Below are 19,117 nucleotides of genomic sequence, written 5' to 3'. Positions count from 1 at the left end.
AGAGTAACTTAGTTTTCCGTCAAAACCCCGACTAGGTTTAATAACGAGCGAAGTCTCACCATTATGCTTACAACTTGTAGCCAAGGTGTAGCCTATATGCCCTGTAGAAATGTATTTATGTGAACAGTAGTAAAGCGTCTTACGCGTTCTCGTCACATGGCCAATCCATCCTGAACAGAAGTAATTGCGAAAGATAACAGATTAAGTAAAGTTCCATCTGGCTGCAACTTGTGATCAGGATGCATTGCAAATGTCCTGTAGAAATGTGCTAATATCAAGAGTAGTAGAGTGTTTTCACGCACCTCAACTCCACACGATCTATCCGTCTCAAGTAGAAGTAATTATTAAAGGTAACAGATTGCACAAAGCTGCACCTTTAAACCGGCAACTTCTACTCCAGAAGTACGTGTCCTGTGGAGATCAGGTGGTCTACTGGTCTAATTACCCTGAATATAAGCCGATGTTGGATCTGAGCACTTCATTTGCACCGAAAAGTTTGGTAAGTTTGCCACATCATAAAGCAAAGATTGATATGGCAGCTTTGACTATTTCAACTTCACGTAATCGTGAAAAAATTGCTGCTGATAGCTTCATGTATACATTGCAGTGTTTGATTGCGCATTTTTAGTATTTATTAATTGTTTAATAAAAATCTTTATCCTTCCACCTCGTGTAGCCTACCTTCTCAAACAAAAGAGCTTGCTGTGGGTTCTTTGCTGTAGCCTAGGCTACTTCCAAAGTCAGGCACTGCACACCAAAATTTTAACCACCTGCTTCAATGGGTCTGCTACTATTCGGTGAGTCCGATTCGGTGAGTCCGATTCGGTGAGTCCGATTCGGTGAGTCTGATTCGGTGAGTTCCTAACTTCTAACCCCTAACCTTAACTCCTAACCCCTAACCCTAAAACGGCAATGATAATTAGGCTACGGTACCCGATAATTTAAAAAAAAAAATTGAAAAAATCCCCCGTTAAGGGATCGGACTCACCGAATCGGACTAACCGAATCGGACTCACCGAATCGGACTCACCGAAACGGGCCATTCCGTGCTTCAATATAGGCTAAGGTATGATTTTTTTTACTGATGTTTAGTGTAGTTATTATTCGACTTAACTCTTTTGCATCCACCGAGGTCAAGACGTTTAATGTGAATAACCAGACATTTTTCACACAAATCTGTTGTATTTACGCTGTAAAAAATCTCATGTGATTGACGTAGACGCACAATCTTGACATCAAATGAAAGCATACATCTTCAGCTATCCGAAGATGCAAAGCTTTGCAATAAAATTTAAAACATTCAATGTACAACTAGCAACTTTCCATACGGTGTTTTTTCTAATTTCTAAAAAAATTAAAAATTGGCAGAAAAGTGTACTTCATTATAATCTTTACTACCCAAGCATGATAAAATAATTTGAAAATATATGTAGTTTAATCGAATGCCAAAACAATTCTGCACATAAGAAAAATTTTACTTCGTTTCTGCGCGCAATGCTTTAGGAGGTACAGCAGAATGATTATGGAAAGAATTTGGCAAATTTTAAGCAAAAAGTTTACGTAATTTAGCCTACAGTCTTTTTGATCGAGAAGCATTTTGTGTGAAAAGCATTGCCGGTTTAAGCAGCTTCAGTCACGGAAGCCATGATATAATTTTCTGGCAAGCTGCCATGCTGATACAATCTACATACTTTACTAGGAATAGCATCTAAATGACCGGGCGCCACAGTGCTCCGCACCTAAATATCCAGACGCCACAGTGTGCGCGCCTATTAGACCAGCGCCTAACTGTCAAAAAGACTTGCTCCTGATATATCCACTTCTACAAATAATTGTTAGTTTTCTCTCTCGTTGCCTTTGATTTTTTCTAGTTGCGCCGCTGATTGTATGTGTTATGCACTATTGATCGATGGATCACCCTGTGCTCTCAACCTGCGCTATTGATCGACTAACCTTAACCTCGGACGGGTGCAACCTAATTTGTACCATGAACAATTCGTACCGTCAGTTCGTCCCTTTTAACGATCAAGAGAAAAAAAAAAAAAGCCAAAGTCGCTGATCGCAGTTTCCGCAAACATTTTAAAAGGGTTAGGGTATTGGAGTATCGGTTAGGTATCCGACCATAGGCGCCGACTTTTATTTTTGCACGGGTTGGCGGATGTCACAATATGGCAACCTAAAAACTTTCAAACTGCATGTTTTTGTTTGATTTTTACTAAGCCTGTTTCAGGCCTCGAAATTCGTTTTTGTTGACGGCGGACAAACGTGTCCGGTCTGAGCAGCCATCTCAGCGGACAAATTAAGTCTCACGGCGGACACACCAGTTTTAACGTCGATCGTCATGTTTAATCGCTATATTTCGATAATTCTTCCCCATTTGAGTACTATAGCTACGGTTTGGAAGGCTTTTTAAAATTTCAGAGAAGTCACGCTGAAAGGCTTTCCTCAGACTAACGACGTGCGCTTGAAGAGTCAAAGCGCCGTGTAGCTGCTTAATACGCCGCATAACTGATTACCTTTCACCGAACGAGGTCGTGTGGCTTCTTGCGTCACAATGCTCTGGACACGAGTTGGAAAACTCCCACACTAACTCTACTATTTTCTGCTGTGCAAAGTTTCACTAGGTTTCTTTTTTTATTAGGTTTATTTTTGCGTGTCATGTGAGTGAAAGTCTCAAAGAGCGAGTAGGTTCATCGCCCTCATTCTCACTTTTAGAATTTTCCAGGGGTTTTTTCTTTCTTACAGTAGTACCAAAAATTAACAATTTTTTTGCATCTTGCTGTAATAGCGTACTCGTGTAATCTAATTGTGTAACCAACCTTGCCATATTACCTGTTGATATTACTCGATCAAACCCAGACATTGTGACGTAAGACCTGAGCTAAGTTGCGCGTGATTAGTGTAAAAGTACGGTACTCCCATCGATTCTTAGCGAAGAATTCACCTTTGTTACGCTGATTCAATGTCAATCATCGTTGAATCAACGTAAAAATCAGTTTTCCTGCTTGAACGGAAGCTAAGGGATACAATATTAACATTTTCTAGATGCGCGGGAAATTATATTCTCGCAGTAATTGTTCGTGCTATGCAATGACGATTTGTATCGCTAGTTCCCGTGTTACGGTATTTCTCGGCGGACAAATATGACCGATCTAGATGGTACTTCCCGCGGACATCACATGCTGTGACGGCGGACATGTCCGCGGTGTCCGCCGTGAATTTCAAGGCCTGCTGTTTCGTAGATGCAATTGTCGTTTCACACCTGATTTGTAGCTCGATAATTTACAAAGCAACTTTAAAACAAAGCACAGTAAGTATGTCGTGAATTTTATTGTTACGTTGCTGCTCTGACACTTAACATATGGCAAAAGTATTTTTGTGAACAGCAGCTCTGTCAATCCAACTGTTAATCAACTGCTCAAGTTGTAACCGTGAAGCTTCAGCTTGATAAACATTTAAAGTTAGGACGTGGTTCAATCGCTGTTGCGTCATGGTAGATCACAAGTAGGTTTTTATGCGCCTGAGTGCACTAAACGATCGCTCCGCCTCGCAGGTGGTGGAAGGCAACGATAAGTATATTTTCCAAACTTTTTTTTAAAAGTATAGCTTTCCTCGCATAGAATCATGTAAACGTGTAAACTTGCAGAACGTTAAAACTGCTACTTTACCAAGGGCACTTTTTAAATAAAACTCAAAAAGTTTAGAAAATTGCATTTTTTTAATGAAATTTGAAAATAGATATGCATTTAGGGGGTGGAGGTATCAATCATCGAGATAGTTTTATAACAATGGCACGGAAGGGCATCATGCTATATTATAATGATGTAGCCTACTCTGATAAAGAATTTTGTATCGGGAATATTATTTTGAGGCAAATTGAAAGATTATAATTAGGCGAAAAGCAGAAATTTTTATAGTACAGTATTGCAAAATATGCAGTAGTTTTCATACCTCAAAAGGGCACCATTGCCCCTCCTGCCCCCCATCCACAGAAAAATTGAGGGCAGTGGGGCATCCCCTGCCCCCCCCCCCCCACTTCCGGCGCCCCTGGTTTTAATGTAACAACAACTTAGAGTGGCTATTCCAATTTTTGCAGATTTATTAACTAGGCTTTAAATGGCAGTTGAAAATATGTCCAATGATTGTACGTATCGACAATCTTTAGCAACAGTTGTTGCTGCAATTTGTACTGAAGCTGGTTATGAATCGGCAGAAGAACTGGCTTTGGAAACATTAACAGAGATGCTGCAAAGCTGTGAGTAGATGCTAGGCTTTAACTTGTAATAGAAGTAAAACTTCATTCCAGTGTTTTCAAATCCTGAGCATTTTGTCACCAAAAGTTAGAGAGTGTCCACATTGAGACAAACATTGCGATTATATAATTATTATCCATAAACAGTTGAAAGTTTATTACAATTGAGCATGACTGCTTTATTTTGCATCTGTTAAATCAGCATTTTTACTTGCATATAAACACTTCAGAAAATGGAATATAACCGCATGGACCAGCTTCAATAACTTTTTGTCAGTTTTAATCCTTATTTTCTAACCTTTCTTAGTTTGATCATTAACTGGTTTTGTTTCTGCAGACATGTGTGAGATAGCCAACACAACAAGATCCTATTATGAACACAGTGGTCGAACCTTGCCTACCGGCCGAGATGTTTTGTGTGCTCTTGCTGATATGGGCTTTCCAACGATCACCTTACCTCAATATGCTCATCGTGCAAGGCGGATTAACCTTGGTTCAAGTTAGTACTTAAAGTATTGTTGATCTAACATTGTTTTTTGACTTCTACAACCAAAATGTATTTTGGAAGCATTGAAATAAACACTTTGGAAGCAATTGCAAAATAGAATAATGTAATAATCAATATGCCTAGTTTGTTATTAAGTTTCTTTGAGAATTGGAATAAAAACCAAGAAAACTAGTGTTTACAACTGATTTTTTACTAGTAAAACAAGACTGCTTCAAATTTGTATGTTTTTTATTTGTTGTTTTTTAAACTCGGTTAAATGTTGGGCATAGGCGCTGGGTTTTGAAAATTGCCGGGGAGGCAAACTTTCTAGCCAACTGATTGCTTACATTCAAAATGCTGATGTTTGTTTGCGTCTCCGTCTATCTGCCATTGTATATCGGACATGTCCGCACATCGGACATCAGACGTGTCCGGTGTCCGCCATCACAGCATGTGATGTCCGCGGGAAGTGCCATCTAGATCAGTCATATTTGTCCGCCGACAGATAACACAGGAACTAGCGATAAAAATCGTCACTGCATAGCATGAGCAATTGTTGCGATAATATAATTTCCAGCGCATTCTAGCGCGCATCTAGAAAATGTGAATACTTTATCCCTTAGTTTCCATTCAAGGAGGAAAACTTTCGATTTCTACATTGCTTCAACGATTGATGACATTGAATCAGCGTACCAAAGGTGAATTCTTCGCTAAGAATCGATAGGTACTTCTACACTAATCACGCGCAATTTAGTTCAAGTTTTACGTCACAATGTCTAGCTTTGATCTTCGAGTAATAATGATACGGCAAGGTTGGTTAATATATAAATTAGATTATACGAGTAGGCTATTACAGCAAGATGCAACAAAATTTGTTAAGTTTTGGTATTACAGCAAGAAAGAAAAGACCCAAGGAAAAGTCACTTTTGCTCACATGACACGCAAAAATAAACTTAAAGAAAAAAGCCTGTGAAACTTTGCACAGCAGAAAATAGTAGCAATGTGACGCAATAAGTCACATGACCTCGTTCGATGGAAGTTAATCAGTTATATATGTGACGTATTGAACAGCTACACGGCGCTTTGATTCTTCAAGCGCAAGTCGTTGGTCTGATGAAAGCCTTTCAGAGTGACTTGACTGAATTTTTATAAAGCCTTCTAAAACCGGGTCTGCTACTATTCAACTAGTCCGATTGGGCTAGTCCGATTCGGCTACAGCCCGATTCGGCTAGTCCGATTTGGCTAGTCCGATTGGGCTAGTTTCCTATTTGGCTACAGTCTTTATCAGTTAGTTCCCTATTCGGCAATTTTTTGAAAATCAAACGATAATCCTTCTGTAAATCCAACGACGCTTTCTGTTTATTTAGAGAATTTTGTATTTTATTCCACAATAGGCTATCGTTTCTTTTGCATTCTTGCATTTTATCCAGTGTTTACCTTTGAGTGCCTTCCCAGACGGCAAAATCAGTCATTTTTACATTGATTCAACGTCTGCAGACGTTAAATCAATGTAAAAATGGTGGATTTTACTGTCTGGGTGAGCCGTGTGATAAATTAAAGCCTTCGGTTGCGTCATAATGAATTGCGTGTAATTACCACCCCTTGACGGAGGAGCAAGACTATGCGCGCCGGTATTTAAAAGAAAATAGCGGAGAAAAAAGTGGGAAGCGAGGTAAAGTTGTTTCCCATAGAAATGCTTGTCACAAAGCAATAACGAAATTCTGGAAAACCTTTTCGAATGTGTTGATTAATGATTTTAATTGGGAGAGAAAGCCAGAAGTAGACATTGTTTTATTCAGGTTAAAGTGAAACCACTCTATGTTGGACTAAAGTTCAAAGTAACTATTAAGTTGCCTTGCAAAGCGGAAGATCAAAATTCGCAAAACCGGTCGTAAAGTTGATTTTGTCCAAACATTAGGTCGTTGAAATCAATGCTTAATTACTCGTAACTTTCACGTGATATAGGCCTAACTTTTTTTTTGTAGTCAGAGTGTAAAGATGGAGGTTTGAAATTATCGAATTGAATCGCCGGTTAGTACTTAACGCCGGTTATATCTCTAAATTGATGGACCGTGCATTATCGTAAGAACTGTCCGTCCGCGCATTTGTCACTTTGACTATATATGATAATATATGACTTTGTTTTAGAGCATCAAATTTATGCTATCTCCGTAATTAATAACTCGTATGTAAGTTTTTACAAGTATTTTGAACATAGGCGCCTAAGCCTTGGGGGCCTGGCCCCCACGCATATTTCTGCGTGGGGGCAACTTTTTATGCTGTATTGATACATAAAACAATAGATGAAGTAGCGATCGGCAGCAGGAAAACATTCTTTAAATGCAAACCGCAACAGCTTCGCAATAAATAATCACTAGAACGAGTAGCGATGCTACAATCCTACACCAAACAACAAAACCAATCATATTTACATTGATTCAACGTCTGCAGACGTTGAATCAATGTAAATATGATTGATTTTGCTGCCTGGGACATAGCAAAAATCTACCATTTTGTGTCGATTCAATGTCATCAGATGTTGAATGCACCCAAAAAAACAAAACATAATTTGCTACGTAGACGGAGCGTGCGTTTGACTTTATGAGCTTGCAAACAGAGTTGATGTCGCTTTCGAAAGTAGAAACCTCTGCACTGCAGTGAATTGCGCGGTGCCCAGTGAATCGCTCGCTGTGAAAATGAACTTGAAGTCTTGGCCCGAGGTAACCACTAACCAACGCAACAAGGGCTGGTGCAAGCCGCATTGCGCACACGCCGCATAATCAACGCAGTAGCGGACTCATGCAAACTGAATGGCGCACACACAACCGTTGCCATAGAATCCCGATCAAAGGCGGAATATGCGCATCTTTTGTTTCATCTGCAACGCGAAAACGGGCGTTTTACAGCGGTCAGTCATAAGTTGCGATATTGTAGTGAAAAGGGAGCAATGTCAAGTCGAAAACTTAATCAAACGTCTCTCCGTAACTATTTTTCAAGGGCTGCGTACGGATGTCAGCAACTTTTAAATTTATTCAAGGTGACATGCTGCTGAATTGATGTAAACATGAATGATTTTACTTTTCACAGGTATATTTTCAAGCGTATGATCAAGTTAGTATTTGCATTCCATTTTCAAAACATTGTCATTCCATTTACAGTGTACCTTAGTAAACCTTTTCGTCTCTTGTTTCATGCTAATAAATCTAGTTTGTTGCTAAACTTTATGTTGTGCTTAGCTTAAAGAGTCGCAGTCCATTAACCGCTAGCTAACGCAGACGCATGTCATGTGTTTGCTTAATCAAAGTGGTCGAGTTTTGTTTTTAATAATTAACGGGAGGTCAAACGTAGCGATAACTCCGAGTGTGGCAATAAAAGCAATCCTAGTGTGACGGCATGGCATAATTACGTCATCCATCTGCGTGACATTTGCTGAATTTACGTTGCTGCTGATGAAATACGCTTTCGCCCCCACGGCCAAAAAAATAGTTAGGCGCCTATGATTTTGAACAATAACACACTCGAACAACTAATAAAACACTTCTGTTTATCTAACCTGTATTGTTAATCATAAAAAATGTTGTTTTGATGTAAAACACATATTTTGAACAAACCCAGACAACAAAAATGACGTATTTTGCCGTCTGGGAAGGCACTCAAAGGTAAACACTGGATAAAATGCAAGAATGCAAAAGAAACGATAGCCTATTGTGGAATAAAATACAAAATTCTCTAAATAAACAGAAGGCGTCGTTGGATTTACAGAAGAATTTTGTTGGATTACAGAAGGATCGTTGGATTTTCAAAAAATTGCCGAATAGAAAACCAACTGATAAAGACTGTAGCCAAATAGGGAACTAGCCCAATCGGACTAGCCAAATTGGACTAGCCGAATCGGGCTGTAGCCGAATAAGGTAATGGCCGAATCGGACTAGCCCAATCGGACTAGCCGAAACGGGCCATTCCGTCTAAAACCATAGTTATAGTTCAGAAATGGTGAAAAATTATTATTAAGACAAAGGGATTAAGCATGACGATCGACGGCTAAAACTGGTGTGTCCCCGCCGTGAGACTTAATTTGTCTGCCGAGATAGCCGCTCAGACCGGACAACGGACAGGTTTGTCCGCCGTCAACAAAAACGAATTTCGAGGCCTGTAGGCTACTTCGAATTATGTGCTGGTCACTTTGAACTTTAGCTCTTAATACACGTAGATACTAAACTGAGCAAACAGCAAACCGCACCTCGTTATTGACACTCCCAAGCAAAACAAAGCAGAAGAAATCAAGAAAAACGTTTTTCAATCATCGTTACTATGCTTTGCTTCTACGGCACCATGCTGGCGTTTGTCAGCGTACCGTACTTCTGTTTTTTTTTTATCTTAGAAGCAGCGCTCTTGTTGCAACAAGTAGATCTTTTAATTGAGATCGATCCGCAATGAAGGTCAAACTAACGCAAATCTGAACTTAGAAACATTTGATTTAATTTTTTTAAAATATTTTGCGGGGCGCAGCCACCCCGAGCTAAATTTACGGGGGGTGCCGCCCCTCCGCCCCCCCGGAGTTGGCGCCTATGGTGTTGGGAAACGATTTAGAACTCTAACATAGTCTTAGACTCTTTCTTTATTGAAGCACTCTTTGTTGGGACACTTTTTATTTGTTTTGGTTTTTGAGCAAGACACTTTTTGGAGACATATTGTAGTTAGGGGAAGGGAAGGTAATTTGATACACTTTTAACATTTTTGCCTGTTAACTGAAAATTACGTGACACAAACTATTGATTTTAGGCTGAAATGAAAGTCTGATCCCTTACACACTTTTTAAAAACATTTTCACTTTTTTATCTTTGTTACTTTTTTTTTAATTGAAATTTTAAAAACGTCACTCAAATGTATCAAATTACCTTCCACGGAAGGTAAATTGATACACCCGGAAGGTAATTTGATACAGTAAAACTAATACAGAAATCCCCTTTGACAGTAAAGCAATAAATGGAAATTTAATATGCGGTTGGCGTGCTTGGGTGCAAAGATGACTGTTGAGGCCTATGTGTGCGGCCAAGCTTCTGCAGCGGGATGGTCATGGGAAGGATCATTGGCTGGAGTTCTTATTCAAGGGGGCGCTTTGCACTTTTCTCATTTTTTGCCAGCAAATAGCGTGTAGGCCTACGAAAGCCTATATAATAGTTGTTTCCCAAAGTAGCAGGTCTTGTTAATAAAGAATAACTTATTTAAATCAAGTAGATCAATGTCAACATTTATTAGTCACAAAAAAGAATTCAATATACTGTATCAATTTACCTTCTCCACGTGTATCAATTTACCTTTTTCAAAAAAAGTTATAAAATGCTGATTTTTGTATGCTTGGATGCACATTGCAGAAAAAACGTGACATGCCCTTGAAGCCTTATCAATGAACTGTCAAATGAGTTTGGTTTCATCTTTCAGGAACTTTTCTTTAATTTTCCAGACGAAAATAACCATGAGTTAAAAATTTTACGAAAATACTCAAAAAACACACTTTCACAATTTTATGCCATAAAAGCACGAGTTAGCTGCATGGTGCAATTTTTGTAGGCATTATTTTCACAGATCTTCCACCTAATGACAATATTTTTGACTAATATTTTTTGTACATTTCTGTAGGGGGGGTGTATCAAATTACCTTCCGTATCAAATTACCTTCCCTTCCCCTATGTCTCTTCCACCAAATTTGCACCCACAAAGGTAAACAGCTTATCATTTTGCAGTTTTATGAGAAAAACCGATTAATATTAATTCTTTGTTGGCAAAGTATAGCAACAAACCTTTAATGTCACATTGTTACAGTGGGAAAAACTAGTGAATCTGTAAATCCTGCTGTTTTGCAAGTTGGAAAGCGCAAGAATTTCTCAAGTTATGTTTCAAATGACTACAACATACCCCACTTCCCTGATCCTCATGCTTATATCAGAACTACAGTAAATGTTTCAATATATAATATACACTTTGTTTTTAGTGATTATTTTTTACTTTGATGCTAGTACCAGTCGTTTCTTACTACCTGTGATTTATGCCAGCAGTTTTAACATTTTACCTAGGGTAGAGGGTGTTAATAGGCTTTATTTCAAACCTAACTTTAGCCCTGGTTTTTAGAATACAACAGGACATTCTAAGACCTCTAAAAAAAGTTTAAAATTTCCATCCAACCCCCTTACCCCAAAAATTACTTTTCTCATTTAATTGCCTAATATTGTATGGACGTTAGTTGTATTTTGTTTATGGCATTTCAAGTTCAAATATTGTTATCTACTGTACCGTACTAAAAAAACCCTTCAAATATGTTGCAAGATTGCCATAAACATTTTTAGCTTTTCGTTTCATTGTAAAAAACGGGAAAGTGGTAATTTTGATTTGTGCGCATGGCTATGTGCAAAAGTGTAACATTAATGCAAGCAGTTTGTATGAAGTATTTGAGCTCGTAAATTGACCAAAACCTATCTTTAAGAACTAATTTTCAAAAAATAAAGTTGCTTTTAGCTTGTTTTGTTATGATAACTGATTTTTAAAACTGATAAAATTTCTTAGACTTCTGACGACAAAAAAATTACTTTGCATTTTCGATTTATGTCCTCATTTTGAGATTCTTTGCTTAATCCCTTTTAATCTAATTTTTGTAAAGAGGTGACTTTCTTCAACCATAAACAGATAAAACCAAGCAACCACGTACGGCATTTAACATAATACATTAAACTGAACATCAACTACGAACATTTTCGGCCATACACATGTTACCTCTTTTCAAGTAACGAAAAAATAACTGATTTTACATCTACATTGAAATAAATAACTGATCTACACAAGAAATTGAAAACGAAATGCATTGGAATGAAACGGCAAAGCAAAAGAGAAAGGCACATCACATGGTGGTTAATTCCGCGAGGCAAACACGCATCATATGATGAATTAAGAAAAGACGTTAAGCAAATAAGAAGCACTTGCAGCAAACAACTGCGTAATGCGTATTGAGGCTAGGATTGTATCATTTTATTAGCAAAGCCTTGTGGATTTTAGTGTAAAATTCGGTGAAACATTTACGCAAAACTCTAAAGACTTCAACAATGGTTTGTTGTTTAAACATGTTTGGCAATTGAATATGTGGTCTTTAATGGCACTTTTTCTATTCAAATTAGTTAAATCTAAGTGCTCCCTCACTTTCGTGGCCAAATGCCGCGTGGACATACCAATGTATGTACAGTTTGCGTCGTACGAACAAGTGAACTTGTACATGACATTTGAACACAAGCAGGAGGGAGTCCCAGATTTAAGCTGAAAGTAATAACCCACTTTAAATGTTTTATATACCGGAATAATATTAACATTCACGTTGAACTTCATTTTAATAAAGCTTGACATGTTACTGACAAAACGTTTCGATGCTTTACCAATAAAGGGAACTGTTAAAAAGCTTTTCAACTCACGTTTATCCGCTTGAGACTGCGTAGAACGTGAATCCAAAAACTCCCTGAGCACTCCATTGAAAAACCATGTGGGGTAGTTGTTTGCATTAAAATAAGAACATAAACGATTGACTTCATTATTAATATTATCTGCATTAGTTTAGAACAAATATCTTGTGCTCGCTTGAGCAGGCACTTCAAGCCTTAAAGCAGCCGGCGGCCATGGCCGCTAAGTAGTGGTTGAATGACTGCCTGTGCTACCTCCTCCGTCGGCCAAGTTTGGCCGCCGGTTTCTTCTAGCCAATTATTTAATTTCGCAATAGAATGATCGTGGATTAAATGACGAAAATATGTAGTATCAAAGAGTGACGCAGAATTAGGTCAGCGCATCATAGTCACTACTGTTGCATTGAATATATACAGCTGTGATCACCAGCGCTATAAGTCTTGTTTGCAATTCCCGATGTTTATTTTAACGAAGTGTTAATCCGATTCCGAAGTGCTAATTTACATCGGCTGGCAATATTGTCGTTTTTATATCGATTCAATGTTGTCGGACATTGAATGGTTGTTAAAAAGGAGAACTAGGTTAGTTGACATCCGTGGGTAAAACACGTGTCTTTATAGTTGAGAACGCTGTGGGTTAGTGACTTCACACCCTCAATGGTGACATCATAACGGAATAAATGGTCAGGTTTTATGAAAGGCGGTATGCAGTTGAAACAATTTACTGAGCTGCGAGCATTGAAAACAATTTAAGGTCGTTAGATGGTCCCGCAATTGAGGTTGTCTGGTTGGTTTTTCTACGGTAAAAGTTATATTAGGATGTTGCGAGTTAATAATGTTGAGAAACTGCATAGTGCATACAAGAATTATCATCATTAAATATAGCAAAAAATGTCAACATAACGTAAGTACAATTTAGGATGGCAGTTCACATCAGTTTCAGAAATTTTTTTATTTTCATAATGTGCCAGAAAGAAATTAGCAAGAGTTAGACCCAGAGGCGAACCCATTGCGACACCATCAATTTGTTTATATAAGTTGTCTTTGTATAGAAACATACCTTCAGTGGCCATTTGCAGCAGTTTTATAAAAAATTCTTTTTTGATAGGTGGATGTTTGGGCTGGTCTTGCGAAAAAATACGATTAGCGATAATGTCTATAACTTTCATTTAAAGGAACATTGGTGAATAATGACTGTACGACTGTACGTCGAAACTAACCATCAGTTGATTCGTAGCACATTGGAAATTATTAAGTTTTTTCAAAAAATCGTTAGGAGAATTGAGCATGTAATTATTAGGCATATATGGTTTGATAATAGAGTCCAAAACTTTCGTAGTTTATAGTTTATGTTCAGTTTAATATACGGTATATATTATGTTAAATGCCGTGTGGTTGTTTTTTTATCCCTTTCAATTTAGCTGTCTATTTTATCTGCTCGTTTCAGTTTAATAACGTAGAATAACTTGCCTTTGGTTAGAGCTCGACCGATATATCGGTCAGCCGGTATATATCGGCCGATATCAGGTGTAGCCGATATATTTTATCGGCTATTTTTCGCCGATAAACATCGGCCAGCAATAGAAAACTCAAAACCAGCCATACATGCCTTTAGAACAGTGGTTCCCAACCTGGGGTTCGCGGACCCCTTGGGGGTCCATAAGAAAGCATTTGGGGGTCCATGATTACCTTGATGAATTTGGAAAAAAACTTTGTTCTATATATGCATGGATGGAGGTTGGAGCACCAGCTATGCTTGGGAACAAATCCGGATTTGCTGCTTTAGTAAAAAACGAAGCTCCTCGCGTGGTTGTTACCCATTGCTTCTTGCACACGTACGCCTTAGCAGCAAAACTTTACCAGCAAGTCCCAAAGAAATTCTGACGAATTGCGTGAAAGTCGTTAATTTCATCAAAAGCAGAGCTGTAAACCACCGTACTTTTAGAGCGCTATGTCAAGAAGTAGGGTCAGATTACGAAGTACTTTTGTATCATTCTGAGGTACGTTGGTTATCTAGAGAAGTTTTAAAACGACTGCAACAGCTAAAAAATTAGGTATCAACTCTTTTCGTTTAGCGTCCGTGTAGCGTCATTGTCGAAGTTTTTCGACCCGTGTCCAGAGTAGTGTTGGGCGATATATCGAATTTACGATACGATATCTTTTCAATATCGATATTTATTTCAATATGGTTCGATAACTCATAACTGCAAACCCCTACAAAAACGTTGCCAAAGCCAAACGGCAAATGTTGAAATTGCCTCGGCAATTGCTGTGAACGTTTATAACGAAAACAATTGTACCAAACATGGAAAACGAGAAGCGAAAAATATGCTAGAGTAGTCTATCACGACCGCACTGTTTGATTTGTTGTGATGTAATAATACCAAAAGTAGCGATAAAGCGAGCAACGCGATACGCACGCTGTTACGGTAATTCACGTTGAATAACTCACGAGGAGGAAAAGTAAGTTAATTTTGGGTTGATTCAACGTTCGAGTCAGCACAAATCGATTTAATTTTCTCGGCTGGTCATAGTGGTTATATTGCGTAACAACAATGCCCAATAAGAAATTTACGTTTGTTTTATTAATTCGACATCTAGCGACGTTGAATTATCATAAAATAACGTTAATTGCTCAACCAAGTACCGGTAACAAATTAATCGCTCCCTGCGAGAAGATTGCCTCGATTTAGGTATGCACTAACATAATTTCGGCACAGTTGGGAATACTGCGAGCAACACAAAGTCTGCTTGATGAAGAACTAGATGTCAGAATCGGAATCATCAGATGCTGTATCGGAGGATGAGATTGTCATGTCATCACTGGAATCGGACACATCAAGAGGCTCATCGCTTGGCTGTTAATCTACACTGTCTTCGCCGTTCGCAATGAAGCGTCCACGTTTTCCGCTTTCGTGCTTTGATACCCATCCACACGCCTCTTTCGCAGAGCTCCATCAGGGTGTTGACTAAGGAGCAAATCTATGGCTGTGGCATAACGACTGGGAGGAATGTCTAACCCTAACCTTACAAGCGCTCTTGTGGCTTCGGCATTTTTATTGCCGACGCTAATGTGCCATTCATGCATCTGCGTCGGCAATCACCTCGGCAATTTCCGACACTAATTTCGAAGACTGAGAAACTCTTTTTTTAATTAGTACAAAAATATCGAAAAGTATCGAGTATTTTTTCAAATATCGTATCGTTTTGTTTTTTTCAATATCGCCCAACACTATCCCAGAGCATTGTGACGCAAGAAGCCACACGACCTCGTTCGGTGGAAGTTAATCAGTTATGCGGCGTATTGCAGCTACACGGCGCTTTGACTCTCCAAGCGCACCTCGTTGGTCTGATGAAAGCCTTCGCTGAAATTTTAAAAAGCCTTCTAAACATAAACTTTCTTGGACTGGTTTGTTGCTTAATAACTTTGTTGGTAACAAATTTTTCGTAGCTGATATATATCCGTATCGGCCTAAAAATTTCATAAATATCGGTATCGGCCTGAAAAAGTGATATCGGTCGAGCTCTACCTTTGGTATGCTTCTGCTGGGGTCTGCTACTATTCGGTGAGTTCCTAACCCCTAACCCTAAAACGGCAATGATGATTAGGCTACGGTACTCAATAATTTAAAATAAAAAATTGAAAAAATCACCGAATAGTGATCGGACTCACCGAATCAGACTCACCGAATCGGACTCACCAAATCGGACTCACCGAAACGGGCCATTCCGGCTTCTGCTGCAACAGCTAATGCAATATTTGGAATTTCAGCAGTAGTAAATGATATTTGAACTTTAAATGTCATAGATAAAAGGTGACATCAATGCAACACAAGGCAATTAATTGCAAAAAAGGAATTTTTGGGGTAGGTTTTTTTTTTAAATTTCTAACTTTTTTCCAGAGGTCTTAAAATGTCCTGTTGTATTCTAAAACCAGGGCTAAAGTTGAAATTAATATTACCCCCCTCCACTTTAATAAAGTTTGACAATCAATTTTTTGCACAAGTATATATATAACAGTGTTGTTATGAATGAAAATCAAAACTACGGTATAATACTGTTTAATTTAATCACTGAATAGGCAACTCCAGTATTTAATGTCTGATTGTTGTTTTATATGAGCTTAAGCTCTCATACTTACATATAAACGTATTGAATTTCATATATGCAATTTAGACTGGTCAAAAGCCAGAGACGGACTACGTTATCTTGAGAGAAAGACTATCCATCCAGAAAAGAGATGTGGAACGAGCATTGACGAGGTTTGTTGCAAAAACTGGAAAGAGTCATCTTTTGCTCCCACATGACAAAAATGCCTTCCCTTGTGAGTGACTCTCCCACGTAAGATAGATTATGGTAGCTAACATATCTCATTGTTTTAGACTGCACAATTTGTAGGTGCTTATCAGGTAGATGCCCATGCTGTGGCCTTGAGTGTATTAGGTAACTCACTGTAGCATCAGGATATTCTGTTGCGGCGACCTGTCGCAGGGACATTTCACCAGTCTGACTATTCGGTGCCGCTGATACAGAGGTTACCGGTTCGGCGCAGGTGTTCTTGAAAATCCCAAGACGTCTTCTGTTTCAATCAGTGGTTTTTAAGTTTTTTTTGGACCACAGCACATTGACTTGCTTTGTCAATTTCTTTTGAAATGTTTCCTTTTACTCACTATTTGATTGAAACTGCTACATTGAAAAAACTATATGATAAAAGTGATTTAAACTAAAGCAGGACTGTGGAGCCGGGCAAAAATATACGACTCCAACTCCTTGGTTTATAACGGGCCGATTGAGGCTTCAGTGTTCCCAGGTTTTAGAGAGTTGCCAGATTTTTTTATTCAGTTTGTACTCAAAGCTGAAACGGTAACTTTTACAAAACTGACAAGAACATTGTTTTTATCGAGTCGGAATTGGTCCTTTTTTAACAACTCCGACTCTGAACACCCCAAAATTCCACCGACTCCACGGCTTCGACTCCACAGCCCTGATTTATAGTTAGCGTTGTTATCCTACAAAGAAAACTAATACAGGTGAATAAAGTTAATTTATTACATTTTTAGCTGGCGATCAGTTGATTACTATGGTTAGTCTTTGATATGTCTACAGTTGTACTGAATGTCTAATTGTCTATTGTTGTAATGATTCATGCTTTACAAGTTACGCATGTAATACCATCAGTGATTCTTCTGCCATAATAAGCAACATCAACTGAATCTAACCGCATGATCTTCTGCTTTCATAGTTGTAGGTTTGTCCTCATGAAAAGTTAAACTCAGTATTTTTCATTGTTTTATTTTTGTGCATTGTGCAGTTACTGATTTTTTTCCAAATATCACTTTAATCTCGTTGCAAAATGTTAATTTATGTAGTTGCAAATTACAACATTTTACACCCACTTATGTATTTGTTCAGTGATAGCTGCTGAGCCATCTTTTCGTCCGTATTTAGCTGCTTTGCTGCCTTCCGAGTATGAAACATTAAAAGCAAATGAGAAAGTCGATAGTGAAGAGGTATGTTATTTTTTCCGATTTATGTTGTATTTTTTTCAAAGCAATGTCATTTCTTTATGTGGGTTTTTTTGCTTGTCAAGATCAGTTAAGAACATTTGTCATGGTGCGGTGAGCTTTCTTTACATTCTTCTACTTGTATTGAAGTTGCACTATTTTTCACTTCTTGCCACTTACATGTTTGCTTGTTTTGCTTTCAGGAAAAGGAAACAGATTCCAAGTCTAAAAATCGAAAGATTAAAAAAAAGAAAGGAACAGATGACCAGGGTGTTTCTTTACCTCACGAAACTACCCAATCCTCCCAGACACAAGCTAGCGACCTGTCAACATCTCAATCAGAGCAACCCAATGTTATCCACAATCCTTATCTGAGGCCAGTTAAAAAAGCAAAGTCGAAGAGAAAATGTTAGAACAATGGTTTGTGATGGAACTAATAACTTCAAGGTTGTAATTCACTGTCAACGTTTGGCAACCTTCATCAGGTATGTACAATGAAGGCTACAAAAGCTAACCCTAATGCCATGGTTAGCAAAGCACCAAGATTTTTTAACATACATCAACGTTAGTTGGGTCACATAAAACATTTTTGTAGCAATTTCTGCACGTATTTTTTCCTCATTAGCTACTATTAGTTAGAAGTATTTTTTTCTTTGTCTCCCAAATCCTTATAGTATTGGCAGATTGTGGCTTATGTCTCATGCAGTATTGATGTAACATTTACACACTCGAAACAAAAGTGTTTGTCAAGACAAAAAGTTTTAAACACAATCTGTTATACTGTACAAGGAATCCTCATTCAGGTGTAATGGTGTATGTTAGAAAGCTTTTCATGTAAGAAACGGATTCGTTAATTCAAAGGATATTCTGTGACACCTGGCTGTCTCACCCCAAAAGTTTACATTATGTATGTAACTATGCATTACAAACTTGTTATTTTTTAAAAATGATATAAAGTTTTGTTTGTTCTTCTATTAAGGTAAAGCTTTTTTTGATATATATATAGTTTAAACCAGCTTAGGTGATAGTATTGCTGTCACAGATGATGCCGAGTTTTTTAACGTTGTTACATAGATTCCAAGAATTTTTATCTTGAATTTGTCGTATTGGTAAACATTTACATAATTTGAGTTAGAAATAGCGATTAATTTAACTATCAACAAACATTCAACATCTAATTACTTTGCTTTCAAACAGCACTTTCAATAGTATTTGTATCTCTTCCTTTTTTTCAAGATGGGTTCACTTGGTAAGCTATTATTTGAGGTTCTATTTGGCCCATGGCTTCAGGTCTAATATGCCAATCTTTGCCAGTTATGCATAAGTGGTGATGTTTGCTAGTGAGTACATATACTGAAAGATTTATTTGAGATAATCAAACAAATTGAACAACTCAAGTACCCTAGTTGAACACAACAAATACAAAGTAGTGTAG

At 38.0% G+C, this 19,117-nt stretch overlaps 1 protein-coding gene across 1 annotated transcript; it reads left to right on the top strand.

Moving 5' to 3' along the window:
• Positions 1–4,116: 4,116 nt before the first annotated feature.
• LOC145777466 (transcription initiation factor TFIID subunit 8-like) lies at positions 4,117–18,095 on the top strand. The gene is made up of 6 exons (XM_082588842.1): positions 4,117–4,255; positions 4,590–4,751; positions 10,563–10,693; positions 16,355–16,502; positions 17,591–17,688; positions 17,886–18,095. Exons 1-6 carry the CDS (start codon positions 4,117–4,119, stop codon positions 18,093–18,095), a joined length of 888 nt encoding a protein of 295 aa, XP_082444968.1.
• Positions 18,096–19,117: the final 1,022 nt, after the last annotated feature.

This window comes from Aplidium turbinatum, chromosome 9 (genome assembly GCF_918807975.1).
Source record: "Aplidium turbinatum chromosome 9, kaAplTurb1.1, whole genome shotgun sequence".
Taxonomy (NCBI): domain Eukaryota; kingdom Metazoa; phylum Chordata; class Ascidiacea; order Aplousobranchia; family Polyclinidae; genus Aplidium; species Aplidium turbinatum.
This window is presented reverse-complemented; position numbering and strand designations above follow the sequence as displayed.

Coding starts and splice junctions, on each gene's coding strand:
- LOC145777466 (XM_082588842.1), top strand. CDS start 4,117: ATGGCAGTTGAAAATATGTCCAATGATTGTACGTATCGACAATCTTTA. Junction 10,694..16,354: donor ATGCTTATATCAGAACTACA/GTAAATGTTTCA, acceptor TATGCAATTTAG/ACTGGTCAAAAGCCAGAGAC. Junction 17,689..17,885: donor AGAAAGTCGATAGTGAAGAG/GTATGTTATTTT, acceptor TTTTGCTTTCAG/GAAAAGGAAACAGATTCCAA.